Source organism: Aotus nancymaae, unplaced genomic scaffold (assembly GCF_030222135.1).
Source record: "Aotus nancymaae isolate 86718 unplaced genomic scaffold, 86718_ANA_hifiasm-v0.15.2.pri h1tg000020l, whole genome shotgun sequence".
Lineage (NCBI taxonomy): Eukaryota > Metazoa > Chordata > Mammalia > Primates > Aotidae > Aotus > Aotus nancymaae.
Window position 1 is genome coordinate 15,759,941 of NW_026988432.1, and position 20,379 is coordinate 15,780,319.

The window sequence follows — 20,379 nt, forward strand, 5'->3', positions numbered from 1 at the left end:
AAAGAATAAAATACCTAGGAATACAACTAACAAAGGATGTAAAGGACCTCTTCAAGGAGAACTACAAACCACTGCTCAAGGAAATAAGAGAGGACACAAACAGATGGAAAAACATTCCATGCTCATCTTTAGGAATAATTAATATCGTGACAATGACCACACTGCCCAAAGTAATCTATAGATTCAACACTATCCCCATCAAGCTACCAAAGACCTTCTTCACACAACTGGAAAAAAACCACTTTAAACTTAATATGGAATCACAAGAGAGTCCACATAGCCAAGACAATCCTAAGCAAAAAGAACAAAGCTGGAGGCATCACACTGCTGGACTTCAAACTATACTACAAGGCTACAGTAGTCAAAACAGCATGGTACTGGTACCAAAACAGAGACATAGACCAATGGAACAGAACAGAGGCACCAGAAGCAACACCTCACATCTACAACCATCTGATCTTTGACAAACCTGACAAAAACGAGCAATGGGGAAAGGACTCCATGTTTAATAAATGGTGTTGGGAGAACTGGTTAGCCATGTGCAGAAAGCAGAAACTGAACCCCTACCTGTCACCTTACACTAAAATCAACTCCAGATGGACTAAAGATTTAAACATAAGACCTAACACCATAAAAATCCTAGAAGAAAACCTAGGCAAAACCATTCAGGACATAGGCATAGGCAAGGACTTCATGAGTAAAACACCAAAAGCAATGGCAATAAAAGCCACGATAGACAAATGGGATCTAATTAAAATTCAGAGCTTCTCTTTCATCATTAGTGGCTTATCATTCATCATTAGAGCAAACGGGCAACCAACAGAATAGGAAAAAAATTGTGCAATCTACCCATCTGACAAAGGGTTAATATCCAGAATCTACAAAGTACTAAAACAGATACACAAGAAAAGAAAAAAAACCATTTAAAAGTGGGCGAAGGATATGTACAGACATTTTACAAAAGAAGACATATATGAAGCCAACAAACATATGAAAAAATGCTCATCATCACTGGTCATTAGAGAAATGCAAATCAAAACCACATTGAGATACCATCTCATGCCAGTTAGAATGGTGATCATTAAAAAATCTGGAGACAACAGATGCTGGAGAGGATGTGGAGAAATAGGAACACTCTTACACAGTTGGTGGGAGTGTAAATTAGTTCAACCATTGTGGAAGACAGTGTGGCAATTTCTCAATGATCTAGAAATAGAAATTCCATTTGATTCAGCAATCCCATTACTGGGTATATACCCAAAGAACTATAAATTGTTCTACTATAAAGACACATGCACACCTATGTTCATTGCAACTCTGTGTACAATAGCAAAGACCTGGAACCAACCCAAATGCCCATCAGTGATAGAGTGGCCAAAGAAAATGTGGTACATATATACCATGGAATACTACACAGCCATAAAAAACTATGAGTTTGTGTCCTTTGTAGGGACTTGGATGAATCTGGAAACCATCATTCTTGGCAAACTGACACAAGAACAGAAAGCCAAACACCACATGTTCTCACTCATAGGTGGGTGTTGAACAATGAGAACAGATGGACTCAGGGAGAGGAACATCACACACTGGGGGCAGTTAGGGGTGTAGGGGAGAGACAGCAGGGGATGGGGAGGGTGGGGAGGGTGGAGAGGGATAACATGGGGAGAAATGCCAGGTATAGTATATACCTAAAGTAAAAAAAAAGAGAAAACGCCTTGTAGCCTTTTATTGCTGCCCACCCCCGCCCCCCAACTTCCTGCATTGGTATCAGCCTCTGGTCTATTCTGGAAGTCCTGTGTTTGTCTTTGACTAGGAGGCTTTACTTTATCCCCTCTGCAGTCTTTAATGTTGCTTGTTTAAAGACTCAACATTTTTCTCTTGAAAATTCTGGTTTTTTGTTTTTGTTTTTGTTTTTTTTAGAAATGTCAAGTTCAGCTGCTTTAAGTAATTTAATACAGCTGTGTTTCTCTAGGCTCCCTCTGGGATCACCAGAAACTTAATTGGGGGATTGGATTGTTTTGCCCCAGAAAAACTTCTACCCAAACCTGGGAAGAGGTAGGTTAAGTTAAACAGCAATTGGGAAAAGTTAAGGATTATTGAGCAAGGGATTAAATTAATGATAATGATATTACTAGTAAAATATCATTTATTGTATGCAGTGTATTAGGAATTGTACTTATGTTATCTCATTGATTCTCACTAAATGATGTGAAGAAAATAATAAATATTTCTATTTTACAGAGTAGAAACTGACTCTGAAAGATTGATTGCACAATAATGTGGCATAGCTAGGTTTTTTGTTTTGTTATTTTATTTTATTTTATTTTTTGCATTGTGTATATGTTTGATACATCAACCATTTTTTCAGAAAAAAATACATATTGAACACTCACCATGCATAAAGCATTCCCAGACATTGTCAAGTACTCAGAGATGAATGGGACTGCCGGCCTTAAGACTTGGTGATACTCCATCTCTGGAGATAGAGAGCTACTTCATCAGGAACTTAGCATAAGGATGTGTAACTAGTATAGGACATTCCAGTCCTGGGAATGCATGACTCTTAACACATGGCCACTGCTTTCAGGGAGGTTATGGCCTAATATAGGTTTAAAGACAAAATGATGATTATGGTATAAGGCAGATGTGGTTAAGGGCTATAAGAATACAGGAGGGAGGATGCTTCACTTAAGCCTTCAGTGACAGAAAACATTATGCCAAGTCTGGCATTTGAGCTGACCTTGAGCAAAAGGTGTAATTCAATTAGAGGACTTACAGGTTTGGGAAGAATATTTTAGATGGACAGATGGACATGAGCAAAACCATAGAGGTGAAAAGCCCAATACACATATGCATGATATGCGATAAATAATTTGGATTTCAGAAACCATAGATTTTGGAGAAAGAAATTTCTAGAAACTAGCCTTTGGGAGGCTTAAGTTTTTCATTTTGATGTAGTTCATTTCATTTTGTATGTTTATTACCTGTGTTTACACGATACATTTTTATTATGTTTGTTTCCCCTTCTTCTCGTGGGTGTTGAAGCTCAGTACATTTTAAAAGAGCTAGTGCAAGCTTGCACTTGTCTGTCATGATATTTGGGTGGTACCTCCAGCCTTATTCTTTGCATTCTTTACACAGCCGTCATGGAATAAACAGCACAAAATAGCAACAAAAAGACAGACTACAAAAGCATGAAACAAACAGTAAGCATCATTCAAACCAAGGGAAACAAAATGACGCATCAACACTTAGAGGTGGAGAATGCATTTAAAGCCACCACCACCGCATACTAGCCATGAGAAAAGGGCATTAACTTTATGTTTCAGTGTTCTAAATAATTTAAGTATACATATTAAAATATATTATTAATGCTATTCAGGGTAAAAATATGCTATATAAATATTTTGTGATTTTTTTCCTGACAGTCTTTTTAAAAATTATTTTTATTATACTTTAAGTTCTGGGGTACATGTGCAGAACATGCAGGTTTGTTACATAGGTATACACGTGCCATGGTTGTTTGCTGCACCCATCAGCCTGTCTTCTACATTAGATAATATTTTTTATAATGGGAGCTGCCCTGAACCTACAGTGATCCTATGCCCTGATTTATCTGGGACATTCCTCATTTATGCCTTTTGTCCTGCTATAATCATTACACCCCTGTCTATATAACATTAAAAATCCAAAGTGGATGAGAAGAAAATAAAGGCACATCCAATTACTAACTACTATGTTAAACCATAGTTTATCTCATTCTCAGTGGTTCATCATTGGGGATCTAACTTCCATAGGTTAAATGGGGTCCTTGCTCTGAGAAATTTCTCAAAGGCAGGTATAAGAAGCATCAGATCTCAGTTCTGTTCATCAGGCTGATGGCACTGAACAAATCTACATAAATTTCCCACATATTCTCTTAGTCATTCCTGATGAAATATCTCCTTGCTTTGTCTTCTTTGTCTCTTAATATATCATCTAAAAGATGCCCTTTTTAATAGAGGAAGTTGATTTCGGGGTAGCGGGAGTAGGGTCAGGATGGAGAGACAAAAATGAAATCTGAATTGGTGAAGTTAGGCTTTCTAAATGTAATTGCCCCTGATTGATGCTGCAATGTGATGTTTTTGTTGTTGCTAAGTTAGAATTCTAAGGTCTTTCCTTTGTATCCTGTGTAGCAGTAATGGCATATAGTGCCTCAGTGAGCCATGTGGTGCTGGTCTGATTCGTGGATAAGAGTGGTTCATGCATCTTCATAAACAAATAGTTTATTGTGAGGCTTGGATAATGGTGGAGAATTAGGAGGAAATATACTTCAAGACTCAAAACTAAAGTACCATATGATAGGGTTCACAAGTCAAAACTTCATTATTGTACTTTTTTCTGCTTTCTGTTTGTGAGAATGTTGCATTTAAGTTTTGAGTTTCTAATTATTCTTATATGAAGGAAGATTTGAAAAGCTGTGGTGTTTCTTGTCATATTGCTGATAGTATAAACGGACTGGCAGAGCTCCCTTAACGGCTGCCGGGGTTATTGGAATTGTGTTCCTACACTGGTTCCCCTTCATGACTAATCTTATTCCTAAACTCCTTTGTGTTAATAATATAATTAGCAACTTCAACCATTCCATGCTTTTTATTCACGGGAATGGAATGTTGTCCTTTTGTCCTCACTATTTTATTGCTTTGTGAAGCCTGAAATGGTGAGAATCTATCCCAGAATTTTAGAGAGTAGTGGGAGCTGACTGCCCTGTGAATGTAATCTGGCACGTGTCTGTCATGTTTTTAGTGTTGTGGTGACTGCTGTGGGATTTCAGAACAATTTTGAGAGATTTGTCACCTATTATTAATAGTTTCAGGTTAATACATATAGTTCTTAAACAATAAGGATTCTATTATTAGGGCATTGATAATGTATCTGTTTATAGTCATAGTACTGTGTGTTTCAAATGCATCTTCAGAGCAGATTTTACCAAACTGAAATTGAGACTCAGAAAGGATACACTGCAGTCAGTGTATTCAGCTGAAACTACTGGTGTAAGTTCAGTGTTTCTCTTGAGAACCTGTGGTTCTCAGGTATGCTTTTTAACAGCCATGTGAAAAATATCCTGCCCAGACCATTAAACTGTTCAGCTGACAGAGCTAATTTAGTATTTTCTTCTTTTGATCTTTACACTTTATCTTCATTTATAGCAGATCATAAACTTTATAGATTATTGCCTTTTATATGGCATGCTGAATGTGCATTTTTAAAACTAGAAAAAAAAATTCCTTTGAGGTAATTTTCATAACTATAAAAACATATATTCAGATTTATGTTGTAAATGCATTTGTAGTGAAGTGAATAGAGTCAGGATTATCAGTTTGACTGAGCTGCAGTTTGATTTGATGGCAGTGTTCATTTGGAGTTTAATTGTTTCCCACATGCACGATTGTTATACCTTATTGAAATACAAGTGACAACTAACGTGTTTATCATTTCTCTTTCAATGTAATGAGAATTTATGATTCTATTCAGTAATTTTTGTATATCCTAAATGTAATTAATAAGTGTCATAAAAACATCTGTACTCTTACAGTGAATACCAAACTTTATTAAAATCAGTGATTCTCAGACTTTTTCTGCCCCGCTACATCTAATAGATATGATCTGCTTCTATTGCCTGTCACCCTGATAGAGGAGAAACACAATCAACATTTTATCACCATTGTGCGGCTTGAAAAGGCCTGCCTAACAATTCCATGTGTGCCTTCACACACATGTCCACCTTGAGAATTGCTGATTTAAATGATGGCATAATAGTCATGGGAAGGGAGTGGCAACAGCTGAACTCATTTCAAGTTGAAATTTGATGTTCCTTTAATTCTGCTATGCTGAGATGACACCAAGATTTGATTGATACATGATATCACAAGCTGGATGCCTTATGGCTCAATTGCATGAAGACGATGAGCTTCTCAACTGTTTCCTGCCAATTATGTTAGCTTACATGAGCCAAGAGTCAGTAATTTCAGGCCACTGTAGGGTAATGAGTGATCTGCGGAATGCCTTTTATAGACAGACTTTAGATTAAATTTGAAGATAGGTCACCTACTGGTTTTGCAAACCATTTTTCTTTAGACATCAAGTCAGGTTTACTAGTTTAACCTAAAAGTGATGACAAAATTCGACAACAAACCTGCTAGCATGTAATCTTTTCTTTCTTCGTTTTTATTCTTAACAAAGGCTTTATTGAGAATAATACCATAAAATTTATCTGTTTAGTTTTTAAATGATTTAATAAATGCTTTAAATCATTTTGATTATTTTAAGCAAATGTATAGAGTTGTGCAATCATCATCACAATCTATTTTTTGAACATTTCCATCACACAGAAAATACCCGCTACCTGTTTGCAATCTGTTCCCACTACCACAGTGTGAAGAACCAATTAGGGGGAGCAAGAGAGGGAGCAGGAAGACTGAGTAAGAGGCTTTTGCAGCATCGTAAGCTAGAGATGATGGCAGTTCAGGCTAGGGTAGCAATTCAAAATGGCAACAAGTGACTGGACTTAGAAAATATTTTGAGAGAAGTTGATAGGATTTGTTGGTAGATTACATATACTGGGAGGGCAAAAGAAACAAGGGTGACTCCTAGTTTTGTTTTTTAATCTTGAGTAACTGAGTGACTTGGAAAGCCATTTCAGAGATCTGGAGAAAGCTCTGGGAGGAGTAAGTTTGGTGAAGGAAGGTGTAGGAAATTAAGATCTGGGTTTTGGATATTTAAAATTTAAATTAGGATGGTGCTGGAGGGGGCTATGGGATCTTGGGAGTTAGAATGAAAGAAATTACACATTTGTATGGCAAAGGACACGCTCACCATAGAGAAGGAAAAATTGGTGATATATAAGCGAGGAAGAGATAATTGGAAAAATAAATTCCTTTAGTACAGTCATTTTGGCACCAGAGACCAGTTTCGTGGAAGACAGTTTTTCCACGGATGGGGCGAGAGTTGCAAGGGCCAGCGGGGAATGGTTTCAGGATGAAACCGTTCTACCTCAGATGATCAAACATTCATTATATTGTCATAAGGAACACACAACGTAGATCCCTTGCATGCACAGTTCATAATAGAGTTTGTGCTCTTACGAGACTCTGATGCCACCACTGATCTGACAGGAGGTGGAGCTCAGGCAGTAATGCCAGCGATGCAGAGCAGCTGTAAATACAGATGAAGCTTTGCTCACTTGCCCACCACTCACTTCATGCTGTACAGCCCAGTTCCTAACAGGCCATGGACTGGTACCTGTCCAAGGTCTGGGAGTTGGGGACCCCTGATTTAGTGGGAGGGTTGGGATGGGGTCCAAAGTAGAAGTGGAGGGGTTTGTTTTAGACAAGAAAGGTGCAGGAGGCAATATGGGCACAGCTATGAGTGGGTTAGAAAGTTTGGGGTGAGAAGAGGCACTTATGATCACTTTATCAGGATTTTCTCAATTAAAAAAAGCAGAGTCATCTGATGAGATGGGAGGAAGGTGACAGAACTTTGAGAAGAAAGGACATGAATTTGTTTGACTCAGAGAAAAACAATTCACAAGTGTGTAATCAGGATTGAGACACTGATGAGAACCAAATTGCGTGTGTGCTCATAAATTTAAAGTGCATCCAGCCAGGACAGCTGTGAGTTTCTGGTGATGATTCCTTGATCTTGGGTGACAGGATGATCTGTTCTCTTCCATTGTCCTATTGATTCTAATGCCTATACTACATTTAGCTTTATATTTTAATATTTTGTAGGGCTAGTTTTACTTTGTTTTTGTAGAAACTTTTTATTTCTTGTGGCATTTTGGTTTTGCTTTTTAGCTTTCAGTGTTGATTATGTTTATTCTATTTTGGAGGAGTCTGATTAGATTAGGTTGGTACAGAAGTAATTGTGATTTTTGCCCTTTTTTTTAATGGCAAAAACCACAATTACTTTTGCACCAACCTAAAAAAGTTCAGATTAAATTTGCCTAGGGTAACATAAAAGAAAAGAAGATTTTATTATTTCTTTTAATTACAAATCATTTTTAATAATTCATTTAACAAATATTGATTGAATGCCTATAAGGCCTTGCATGAGACCTTAGAGATACAATGGGGAAAGAGATAAAAATTATAGTCCCTGCTTCCACAGGGCTTTCAGGCTAGGGTAGAGGTCAGCAGCCTATGCGCTTTAGGCAAATCCAGCCCACTTCTTGTTTTTGTACAGCCTGTGAACTAAAAAAAAAAAATTTTTAATTAAACATTTATTTTAACATTATTATAGATTCACATGAGGTTGTAAGAAGGAATACAGAGAGATCTTCTATACCCTCTACCTGGTTTCCACCCAGAGGTAACTTTATGCACAACTATAAAATAGGCCGGGCGCGGTGGCTCAAGCCTGTAATCCCAGCACTTTGGGAGGCCGAAGCGGGTGGATCACGAGGTCAAGAGATCGAGACCATCCTGGTCAACACAGTGAAACCCCGTCTCTACTAATACAAAAAAAATTAGCTGGGCATGGTGGCGCGTGCCTGTAACCCCAGCTACTCAGGAGGCTGAGGCAGGAGAATTGCCTGAACCCAGGAGGCGGAGGTTGCGGTGAGCCGAGATCACGCCATTGCACGCCAGCCTGGGTAACAAGTGCAAAACTTCGTCTCAAAAAAAAAAAAAAAAAAACTATAAAATAACATAGTATAACCAGGATGTTGACATTGAAACTGTCAAAAGACAGAACATTTCTATCAGCACGAGCATCCTTCATATTGCCCTTTCATAGCCCAGACACTTCCCTCCCACCCAGACACCTTCCTAACCCCTGGAAACATTTAATGTTTTCAGTTTCTATAGTTGTTACTTCATAAATGTGACAAAGTAAATCATATAGTATGTAACGTTTTGGAGTTAGCATTTTTTTCACTCTCAGAGTAATTCTCTGGTGATTCATTGAGTTTGTTGCATTTATTTCAGTAGTTCGTTACTTTTTATTGTTGAATAAATCCATGGTATGGATGTGCCACAGTGTGTTTAATCATTCACCTGTTGAAGGACATCAAGGTTATTTCAAGGTTTTGGCTATTATGAATAAAGAAAGATCTTATAAACATTCTTATGAACTTTTTTTTCCCTCTGGCATGGATGCTGAGAATCATATTTGCTGAGTCTTATGGTAGTTGCATGCTGAGTTTTAAAAGAAGAAACTGCCACCAGACTGGTTGTACCATAGACTATCAATCCAGTTTCTCTACATCCTTGCCAGCATTTGATGTTGTCACTATTTTTTATTTTAGCTATTCAAGTGGGTGTGTACTGATATCTCATTTTGGCTTCAACTCACATAATGGTTAATGATACTGAACATTTTTTCATCTGTTTATTTACTATCTGTTTTTCCTCTTTGATGAAATGTCTGTTCATGTCTTTTGATCATTTTCTAATTGAGTTGTTTCTGGTTTTTTTTAATGTTGAGTTTTGAGAATTTATTCTATATTCTGTTCTAGGAAATAGTCCTTTCTGGGTGAATGCAGTGGCTCACACCTGTAGTCCCAACACTTTGGGAGGCCAACACAGGCAGATTGCTTGAGCCCAAGAGTTCAAGACCAGCCTGGGTAACATGGCAAGACCCCATCTCTACAGAAAATACAAAGATTAGATGGGTGTGGTGGTACATACCTGTGGTCTCAGCTACTCAGGAGGCTGAGGTGGGAAGATCACTTGAGCCAAGGGAGGTCAAAGCTACAGTGAGCTGTGATCATACCTCCACACTCCAGCCTGGGTGAAAGAGCAAGACCCTGTCTCAAAAAAAAAAAAAAATCTTTTGTTGAATGTATGGCTTGCAAGTATTTTCTTCTAGTCTATGACTTATCTACCCTCTTAACAGGGCCTTTCACAGAACAAAAGTTTTTTTTTTTATTTTGATGAAGTCCAATTTATCAGATCTACTTTTTTAGATTGTGCTTTCTTTTTGTGTTAATACTAAGAATTCTTTGGCTAGCTCCAGATCCCAAAGATTTTTTTTCTAAAATGTTTATATTTTTACATTTTAAGTCCATGATCCATTTTAGTTAATTTTTGTATATAGCGTGAGACTCATAGGGTGTGGTGATATCAGGTATATGGTTTGCACTCCTTCGAGGGGGTGGGGTGCAGATTTGCATGGGTCTACTTCCCTGTCAGCGCTTGCTTTAGCTGTCCCATAAACTGTGATATGTTGGTTTTAAAATTTTTATTACATTCAATCTGTTCTTTTATTTCTCTTGAAACTTCGTCTTTGACCCGTGGATTATTTACTGTTGTGTTGTTTAGTTTCCAAGTGTTTGGTAATATATCTGTTATCTATTGTTGATTTCTAGTTGGATTCCATTGTGGTCAGAGAAGGCATTCTGTGTGATTTCATTTCTTTTAAATTTGTTGAGGTTTGTTTTATGTCCCAGAATATGGTCTACCTTGGTATGTATGGGCACTTGAAAAGAGCATGTATTCTACTGTTGTTGGGTGGAGTGTTTTATCATTGTGAATTAAATCCTGTTGTTTGATAGTGTTGACTTCTTCTGTATCCTTGCTGACTTTCAGTGTTGTTCTATCAATTTTTAAGAAAAGGATATCTTTGCTCTGAAATCTGTTTGCCCTGAAGTCTATTTTATCTGATATTAACATAGCTACTCATTTTTTAAAATTAATGTTTGCATGATGTTTCCTTCATAATTGAAGTCTCTTTTAGACAGCATGTAGTTTGGTCATGTTTTTTATTCTCTTCTACCAATCTCTGTTTTTAGTTGGTGTATTTAGACTACTCACATTGAATGTTATTATTGATATGTTAGAACTTCAGTCTGCCATTTTGTTTTTTTTGTTTTCTGTTTGTTCTCTGTGTTTTGTGTTTCTTGCCATCTGGTATGTTACTTGAACATTTTATGGAATTATTTTTATTTATTTGTGGCATTTTTAGTGTATCTCTTTGTATGACTTTTTAAGTTGTTGCTTTAGGTATTAAATGTACATAGCTAATCCCAGTCTACTGGCTGGGAAGGATAGAGGTTCTCTTTGCCTCCCATGTGGCCCCCACTAATAACATGGTCAGGGAAGGAATGGCCTTTCTGTCTCTGAATGGAGGTGGAATTCCTGGCTCTCCACTAGGCCTCCTTTGACATGACCCCATTGAAGACGGGGAGGGACCTCATTACTGCTTCATGGAGGTGAAAGTCCAAGCTTCCCACATGATGTCCACTGACATCTGCCAGGTATGAACAAAAGTACCAGCTACCCTCCTCGGCCTTCCCTGACACGTGACAGTAGAGGGGAGGGCATAGGTCGGGGGTTAGAGTGCCCCATTATAACCTGGTGAAGATGGAAGTCTGGGCTCCCCACTCAGCCTATGCTAGAGTAAGTCGGTGGGGAGCCACATTTTTTCTGTGGTGTTTGGCTGAAATAGATCAGTTAATACCTAAACAGTTTCTGTCTTTTAGGGCTGCCCCTTTCCTTGTCTGTCCCTTGCTAGAAACAATAGGCTCTTGTTGTGGTGGTATTATTGTTTTGGGGTGTGTGTGTGTGGTTTTTTTTTTTTTTTGGTCTGTTCCCAGTGGCATTTCCAAGTTGCTGATGTCTTCTTACAAGTCTGTATATGTGAGTCAAAAGAAAATTTAGAGAATTCTTTGGGTCCCAAGATCACTGACCAATCTGCCTTCTTTCCACCATCTGGAGTCTTTTTGTGTTTTATTTATAATGTTCAACATTTTTAGTTGTATAGTCAGCCCTCTGTATCCTCAGGTTCCACATCATGGATTCAGCCAGCTAGGGATTGAACATATTTTTTAATTGCATCTGTACTGAACATGTACAGACTTTCTGTCCTTGCTATTATTCCCTAAACAATACAGTGTAACAAAAGGAATCTAGAGATGATCTAAAGAAGCAGTCCCCAACCTTTTTGGCACCAGGGAACGGTTTCATGGAAAACAGTTTTTCCACACGCTACTATATATGGTAGGATAAGAGACGGTTTTGGGATGAAACTGTTCCACCTCAGATCATCAGGCAGGCATTCATTAGAGTCTCATAAGGAGTGCACAACCTAGATCCCTCACAGGCGCAGTTCACAATAGGGTTTGTGCTCCTCTGAGAATCTAATGCTATCGCTGATCTGACAGGAGGTGGAGCTCAGGCAGTAATGCTCTCTGGTCTACCGCTCACCTTCTGCTTTGCAGCTGGTTCCTAACAGGCCACAGAATGGTACCAGTGCACTGCCCAAGGGTTGGGGACCCCTGATCTAAAGTATAAAGGAGGATGTGCAAAGCTTACATGCAAATACGACACCATTTTATATCAGGGACTTGAGCATTCGAGGATTTGGGTATTCATGGAAGGTCCTGAAACCAGTCCACTGCAGATACCAGTGGACAACTATATGTAGCAGGAGGAATAGGGGAAAGGACACCTGCTCCAGCTCCTGAAAGACGAGGTTTTCATCTATGCATTTAAAACCATTCAGAGGAATCTCGTGCTTTTCCTCACCTGTGTTCTCTCTGCCTGTAGCATCTTTTTCTTCTTTTGCAGCATCAGCCACTATGTAATTGTCATGTCCATGACCATCTTTTTGGTGTTCCTCAATGGCCTGGCCCATCTGCTCACAACAAAGAAACTCAGACTATGTGGCAAACCCAAAAGTCACTTGATGTGATGTTGCTGAAACACCATTCAGCATCCGGATCCTGATTCTCCTTTTAAACTAAAATCTCATCAAGGATTCAATCAGAAGATGAGTATTAATGTATAATATATTCTACTCCTGTAAGGACAATTGTATTTGGAATTCTGAATTGACATGTTATCTGGTCTGGAACAAAGTAGCTTCTTTTCTTTTTTCTAGGTTTTGCAGGCATGAAATAATGATTGTATCTGTGGAAAAGCTTAGGAAGGCATTCTCCATTTTCATTTTTTTCCTTTGGCTGGCAGCTTTTCCTAGTGATGTTTAGAGCACCTGCAACAATCTGGTCCCCAACCACACAACTTCCCACATACCCAAAGGAGAACATATGCCGGTGGGGGCAGTGCTGATGGCATCCAGAATCATTGCCGTGGCTGAACTGGAAGGAAATCACCAGGTGGCACCATAAATATTTATCAGCTTTCAGCGCTGGTTTTGTTAGACAGTCAGGGTGTGTTATTTCAAATTTGCGAAAGCTTCAGTAGAAAAAATGTTTGCAGGTATTTGTCATGTTCCTTTAGTATGCAATAATGCTATCTTATCCTTTTTAGTGCTATTTCTAGGATTTTCCTAGTCAACCAGGTAGATGCATGTCTAACCTTCACTTTTTTTTTCACTTCTGGATTTTCATGGAATTTCAAATGATACAAAAGTAGAGAGTGCTTAGTATTTGTGTCTTATACATAGGAAAAAAGTTAAAAGAAATAGTTTTTAATTGTAGGTTCAACATCTGTTACCCCTGTAGCTTTTTCATATATTGTTTTTTTCCTTTGAATTTCTTTTTACTGTCATCTATTATTTTAACAGGATTCTAAAAATCAATGGTTAAACTTTCTGACAATATCATAAGAATTCATATTAAAGTTGTTATTCTTTCTGGTTGTGAGATTCTAGCCCAAAGGTCTAAAACCTCTTCAGCAAATTAGATTTCCGTTTGTAAACAACTTCAAATGGGCAAATTTTTTTCAGAGTAGTTTTTATTTGGATTGTCCGTACAATTACCCTTACGTATCCCTGTGGAGTTGGCCTTTTGTCCGTGATGTGCCAGTAGCTTTTGGCTGATGCTAAGCTTTCCTGATATGTGCCCTATTTTTAAAAAGTAATTACTTTGGAATTAAGTTATAGCATTACTAATTCACGTTAATGACTAGGAAACCCTCTACAGTTTACTAGATTTTTCAAATTGGCAGGGAGTGAATAAATACAATTTAAAAGAGTCAGAAATCAGTTCGGTAAAGAGTACTTTCTTAATTTCAATTTATGATGAAGTACAGTTATAATTTATTTGTAATACTACTTTATGGTATAGCAGTGAAAGACTTATAGTATAAAAAAGGGGTATTAATGTTTTATGAAATCTCATGCATCAGTTCATAGTATTTATCTAGCTGAACAACTAAGAAGCTGTGGTAGCAAACGCTGACATTGATGGAACAAGAATGATGAACTTTCATATTACCTGAAAGGATTTTTTTTATTAGTTATTTTCACACATCGGAGAAAACTGACTGTATAAATACTTACCATTTACCTCTTTATGTAGTTTTGTTTTTCATCCTTTCACAAATTTTTATATAATTAATATTTTATTACAACATTGTAAAATGTGCTCAGTTTTTTATCTTTATTTTGCTCTTTGAAGCATGTCTTTTTCTTAATTTTGTCCTGTCAGATTAGTGAGTCTATAGAATAGGTTGAACTTCCTTCTGACAGTATCGTAGAGTTTGTGTTGTGTGGCTGCAGCACGGGCTTGCCTCGCTGCACCGTAACTGGCCCCTTCAGACTCACGTGGGAACAGGCCTTTTTTGTTGCAGTTTCTCAGGTATCTTTAAATGTTTTGAAATGCATATTTTTATATTGAAAAACAGAGAAAAAAAGAAACAAGAGTTAGGGAAAAAGTATTTCTATTTAAGGTATTTATTTTTTTCATTCTACATTACGCCATAGATTTCCCAATCAAGACTTAGGACATTTGATGATTACTAGTGTTTAAATTAAGAATTGTTATAAGAATTAAAATGGGCAGAATAAATTGTGAAAACATTGAACCAAAAAAAGGCCATGCTGTAATTTTAGAGGGCCCATGAGTAAATCTTAGAGGGAACCCTAAGACCAGAAAACTACTGCAGCTTGTGTGTCATTTCCCAATATGTTAACTATTATATTTAATGTACACTATTTAGAATACAAAATGCATTTTTATTTTTTAGGAAAATAATGTTATAAATGATAACATATTTTCATTGTAATGTGTTCAAAATTATTTATTAATGATGGAGCTGAATTAGAAAAGCTTTTCATTCATTATAATACTGTTTCTCGTGTAAAATTGTTACAAATTTCAGCCAACTCAGATATTAAGAACATTAATGTCAACCCTCCTTCCCTCCTGCCACCTTATACACTTGTTTTGGTAGAGTAGGGGCTCCTTTTCTCCTCCTTTTTGACATATAACTGGGCCAGTAAAAACATGATTTCTGATGCAGCTGGCCTAGAGGGAATGAAGGAGACGTGTGGGTGTGGTCTCTAGGACAGGCGTAGCTGCTGCAGGGCTTCCCTGTGCTTGGGAGAACCTAGGGAGCTCCCATATTCACACTAGATGCCGTCTTGGGACTGAAGAGAATGGAGCTAAATCAACTCTGTCATTTGGAGAAGACCCCCTTTGACCAGTTCTGAGAACTCTTTTCTTCAAGAGACCAGAAGTAACTTGGTCATTTCTCACCTTTTCATAGTTGTTCTTTTTATGTTGACATTCCCCTTACTGTACTTGAAATGCTTCAAAGCATTAATCATTGTTATGCTGTGTGCTTTCAGTATGATGGTAATATCTTTTTAGCATTTTCCCATTTCTGTATCAGCATGGTTTTTTGTTTTGCTTTTTTTGTTTTTGTTTTGAGACAGGGTCTTACTCTTGCTCAGGCTAGAATGCAGTGGCATGATCTCAGCTCACTGCAACCTCTGCCTCCTGGGCTCAAGCCATCCTCCCACTTCAGCCTCCTGAGTAGCTAGAACTACAGGCACACGCCCCCACACCTAGCTAATTTTTAAAAATTTTTTTGATGGATACAGGGTTTTACTATGTTGTCCAGGCTGTAGCATTTTTTTAAAAAAAGACTGGGATTTCTTTATAATGCTTTGTTATTTTAAAAAAATGAAAAGGAAACATTAATTATCAAAATGTTCTTTAATTGGCCTCAAAGGGCTAAATCTAGAATTATTATTACCCTTGGGTAAACTCATGAAAAGTATTTAATATTCATTCTATAAAGAAACAAAAAGAACCTTTGAGATGTGTCTCTTATTTCCTTGGGTACACTAAAATGGATTACAGTTATTGTTCAACTTTCTACCTTTAGAATTGCAGCATTTATTTGCCACACAGCAGCATTTCTCAGAGTTTGTCCCTTAGAACATTGATTCCTTGTAATATAAATAAATGTCATAATAAAAAGAGTTGTTTGTTTGTTTGTTTGTCTGTTTGTTTGTTGAAACAGAGTCTTGCTCTGTTGCCCAGGCTGGAGTGCAATGGCCCTATCTCAGCTCACTGCAGCCTCCACCTCCTGGGTTCAAGCGATTCTCCTGCCTCAGCCTCCTGAGTAGCTGGGGTTACAGGCGCCCACCACCATGTATGGCTAATTTTTAAATTTTTAGTTGTGACAAGCTTTCACCATGTTGATCAGGCTGGTTTTGAACTCCTGACTTCAAGCAATCCACCTACCTTGGCCTCCCAAAGTGCCGGGATTATAGGCCTGAGCTGCCACGCCCAGCCAAAAAGAGTTTCTTAATTAAACATATTTGAGGAACATCTAGTCAAACCACCTTAAATAGATGCATTTACTTTAGTTTTAAGGGAATTTAACTTGTGATGTGTGTTGTGAAGGCAGGAAGATAGCACTATGACAAAAGTTTCCACTTCCTTGACAGTAGACCCTATCTTAGTTTCTTTCCCGATTGGTAAACATAAGAAATGTTTCCAGGCTGGGCTTGGTGGCTCACTTCTATAATTCCAGCACTTTGGGAGGCCAAAGTGGGTGGATCACTTGAGGTCAAGAGTTCGAGACCAGCCTGGCCAAGATGGCAAAATCCCATATCTACTAAAAATACAAAAAAAAAAAAAAAAAAAAAAAAAAGCCTGTCAGTGTAGCAGACTCCTGTAATCCCAGCTACTCAGAAGCGTGAGGCACCAGAATTGCTTGAACCTGGGAGACAGAGGTTGCAGTGAGCCAAGATCGTGCCATTGCACTCCAGCCTGGGCAACAAAGCAAAACTCTGCCTCAAAAAGAAATGTCTCCATATACTTTTACACTAAAACCTCAATTTGTCATAGTTTTGAAAATAGAGTATTGTATGCTTGATTGAATTTTTTTTCCTGAGAACTAGAATACCATTTTTACTGTAACCCTCAATGTGGGAAAACTTTACAATTTCCTGCAACTTTTCCTGCCTCTGTATAAGTTATACCTGCCATCATTTAGTCTTTTATATGGGAAAGGCCACTGCTACCAGACTGCATCCAGCTCATCACAGCTCATTGTGCAGCCCTGTTGGAGTTTAGACTAAGCCTTTATACCTTATGTTTTATATCTTTTACTTGAAAAATAAATTTGCACCAAATTTTAACTTGTTTTCTTATGATTTGACATTGTAGAAGGTGATTAGTAGTTACATTTTTTATAATCGTTTGTTATTTAAAAACATTGTAAAAAGAAAACATCAATTATCAAGATTTCCTTTAATTGGCCTCAAAGGGCTAAAATCTAAAATTATTGTCACTTGGGTAAATTCATGAAAAGATAAATTCTTTTTACACAAGAATTTAATTAGCTTGACTGATATCAAATACCAATTGCATCAAACATCAATGATTGTATTACTTTTTTTAAAGTTGTTTTTACTTTAAGTAGATAATATTCAGTGAATTTGAGTAATATGATTAACGAAGGAACCAACAAAGGTAATTGTCAATCTTACAGACATAAACTTTTACCTAGAATATCTCAATATTAGTAGAACATCTAGGAATAGTTGGTCAACATTTTAAAAGCTCCTCTCCTTGCTGGTAAGAAGTAATATTCTCCTTGCTGGTAAGAAGTTAGAAACCATACAATTAAATTCCAGTTTACCTGATACATGTTTGCTTGTCATGTCCTATCGATATCTCATGTTATTGTGATTGGTTTTATTTTATAAAAAAAGCTAATCGTAGCACAGCCAGGTGATCTACGTGAACATCAACAGTGAAAAGTTATGTTGACAGCACGAACCCTGGATACATGATGAGAGTGGCACTTTACCTATATGGACTTCCTCCCCAACACTCCTAAACCCAGTCTAATCATGAGAAAAACAGACAAATCTCAATATAGGAAGGAACATTTGGCAAAATACCTGGTGAGTACTCTTCAAAACTGCCAAGGTCATCAAAAACAAGGAAAGGCTGAGGAACCGTCAGAGCCTGGAGAAGCCTATGGAGAAGATGCGGCACCCTGGATGGGGCCCTGACACAGAAAAGGACCTCAGGTACAAACTAAGGAAATCTGATAAAGTATGGACTGTAGTTAATAAAACATCAATATTGGTTCATTAATTGTGAAAAGTGTGCCTTAGTAATTAGTAATTAGTCATCATTAGGTGTTAATAATAAGAGAAATTGGGTGAGGGAGTGTGTGGGAACCTTCTGTACAAATTTTGCAGAGTTTCTATAAAACTATTGTAAAATAACAAGATTATTTAAAATTGTATTCATAATGTTATATTTTTAAAATTTTTACTATATTCACATAATTTTACATAAATGCATTGGAAGTATAGTAACAGAGAAGCAGAGGATTAAAGGGGTGGTTCAGTGGTTTTTTTTTTTTTTCTGTTTTTGTTATTTCTCCCCAGTTTTCTCTCTGCTCTTTTACTTCTGTTACTCCCCTCTGAGTCGTGTTAGAGCCCAATATGTATAGCACTTTTCTTCCTGGATTACTTTCCATCAATTATTGAGGCAATTATTATGTTTTTTGGTTTTTTTTGAGACAGGGTCTCACTCTGTTGCACAGGCTGGCGTGCAGTGGCACAATCATGGCTCACTGCTGCCTTGACCTCCCGGGTTCAAGCAACCCTCTTACCTAAGCCTCCTGAATAGCTGAAACCACAGGCTAATTTTTAAATATTTTATAGAGACAGGGTCTCACCATGGTGCCCAAGATGGTCTTGAATTCCTGGGCTCAAGCAATCTGCCCCTTGGCTTCCCAAAGTATTGGGATTAGAGGTGCGAGCCACTGCGCCTGGCTAATTACTATGTTCAACATAAATCTCATGTGAGTGTGCAGTGCTCAGCAGGGCCGTTGCTCAGCATTTCCTCTTCTTGAGGTAACTTGAGGTAACAGAAACATTGCTAACCTTCTGCTTCTGGCAAGAGCTAACATTTTTTTTATGACCCTCTCACCACATTTGACTAGTTTAGGGGTGCACATCTGACCCAAGCCAGACCAATCTGAGTTTGCAAGATTTTCAAGCTGGAACTGAAAGTTTCTAAGATTCAGTTTCAGAGCTGTTGTTCGCCAAGTTTAATTAAGTGAGATATTCTAGTAACCTTCCAATAAGTAATCTGCTTAAAAAGGGATGGGGGATTGAATTCACTGATAATTCTAAGAACACTGTGGATTATGAGAAGTCCAAAACTCCACTTAAAATATTTATTTTTGTACCTGCTTTTTACCTTCTTCTAAGTTGGAATTGAAGGGGCAGAATAGTTCCATGAAAACTGGTTCAGACTTTATCCCTCCAATTCACAGTGCTAGCTACTTTCATGCCTGATATTAGAAAATGTTTAAGTGCCTGGTTTTGGTATTATGTAGTAAAAACAGGAATTTAAAAATCTTAACTTTGCATAGCCTCTATCTCCAAGAGAACTCTTACATATTCATTCCTCCAAAACAAAACACAAATTTTCTCATAGGTGCTACTTGAGAAACAGTAGCACAAATAATCCCTACGGAGAACCTGCTATGTGCCAAGTCCTTTGGCAGGGGCTTTACATTCATGATCTCATGTAATTGAGTTCTTGTAACCACTTGTGCAAGGCCAGACCTCAGCGAGCCTGGTCTGGGTTCCAGGCTGTCAAGAAGGATGTCAGACTGCTCCAGTTTGGTTTTTCTTCAGTAAAAGCAACAAACACTGGAAAGATAGTAAAGAGAGAATAATGTATAGGTGATTTTGCCCTCCCCTCAAAGGTCTCTCCAGCTCACCTTGCCTCAAGATTGGGGCTTTTAGAAGCCCAGGGAGAACGATATGCCCAGTAGAGCAGAGGAACACAGAGCATGGGCCTGCTGCCCTCAGTGCTCACAGCCACGGCAGCATTCCCAAACAACTTACATCATCATAAGAGGCAGTGGCTGTGCTGCTGAGAAGGGCCAGCTTCACTATGCCTTTACATCCCTGCTTTGTCTGCACTATGGGGCCCTGGGCTGTTCCACCCGGGCCCACTGAGGGGCTTTCATGTGGACAGGAACAGCCATGTCCCACACAACACCAACCAAGGTGAATATTAGCCTTATTTTCCAAATAAGAAAACTAAAGTTCCAGGAGACTAAATGAATGTCCCCAAGTCCTCCATTTGGCAAGTTGATTTGCTAGTCAACTCAGAGCTAATTTCAGTCTAAGTCTGAAATTAAAACTTTTAATCACCAGCTC

The 20,379-nt window shown here is 38.0% G+C and overlaps 1 protein-coding gene and 1 long non-coding RNA gene across 10 annotated transcripts in view; one reads left to right on the top strand and one right to left on the bottom strand.

The window, feature by feature from the left end:
• PIGN (phosphatidylinositol glycan anchor biosynthesis class N) overlaps positions 1-16,152 on the top strand; it is a 145,721-nt gene extending 129,569 nt beyond the window's left edge. For all 9 annotated transcript variants that reach the window (XM_064379069.1, XM_064379071.1, XM_064379076.1 and 6 more), the window contains one exon: positions 12,549-16,152. In XM_064379069.1, the coding sequence (XP_064235139.1) occupies positions 12,549-12,672 (124 nt within the window). In that variant the 3' untranslated portion in view covers positions 12,673-16,152. The remainder of the gene's footprint in view (positions 1-12,548) is intronic.
• Positions 8,048-18,985, bottom strand: LOC135276054 (uncharacterized). The gene is made up of 3 exons (XR_010343609.1): positions 18,879-18,985; positions 9,669-9,787; positions 8,048-8,231 (listed from the first exon to the last, which is right to left on the bottom strand). It is a non-coding gene; the product is annotated as an uncharacterized LOC135276054 (long non-coding RNA).
• Between the last annotated feature and the right edge of the window lie 1,394 nt (positions 18,986-20,379).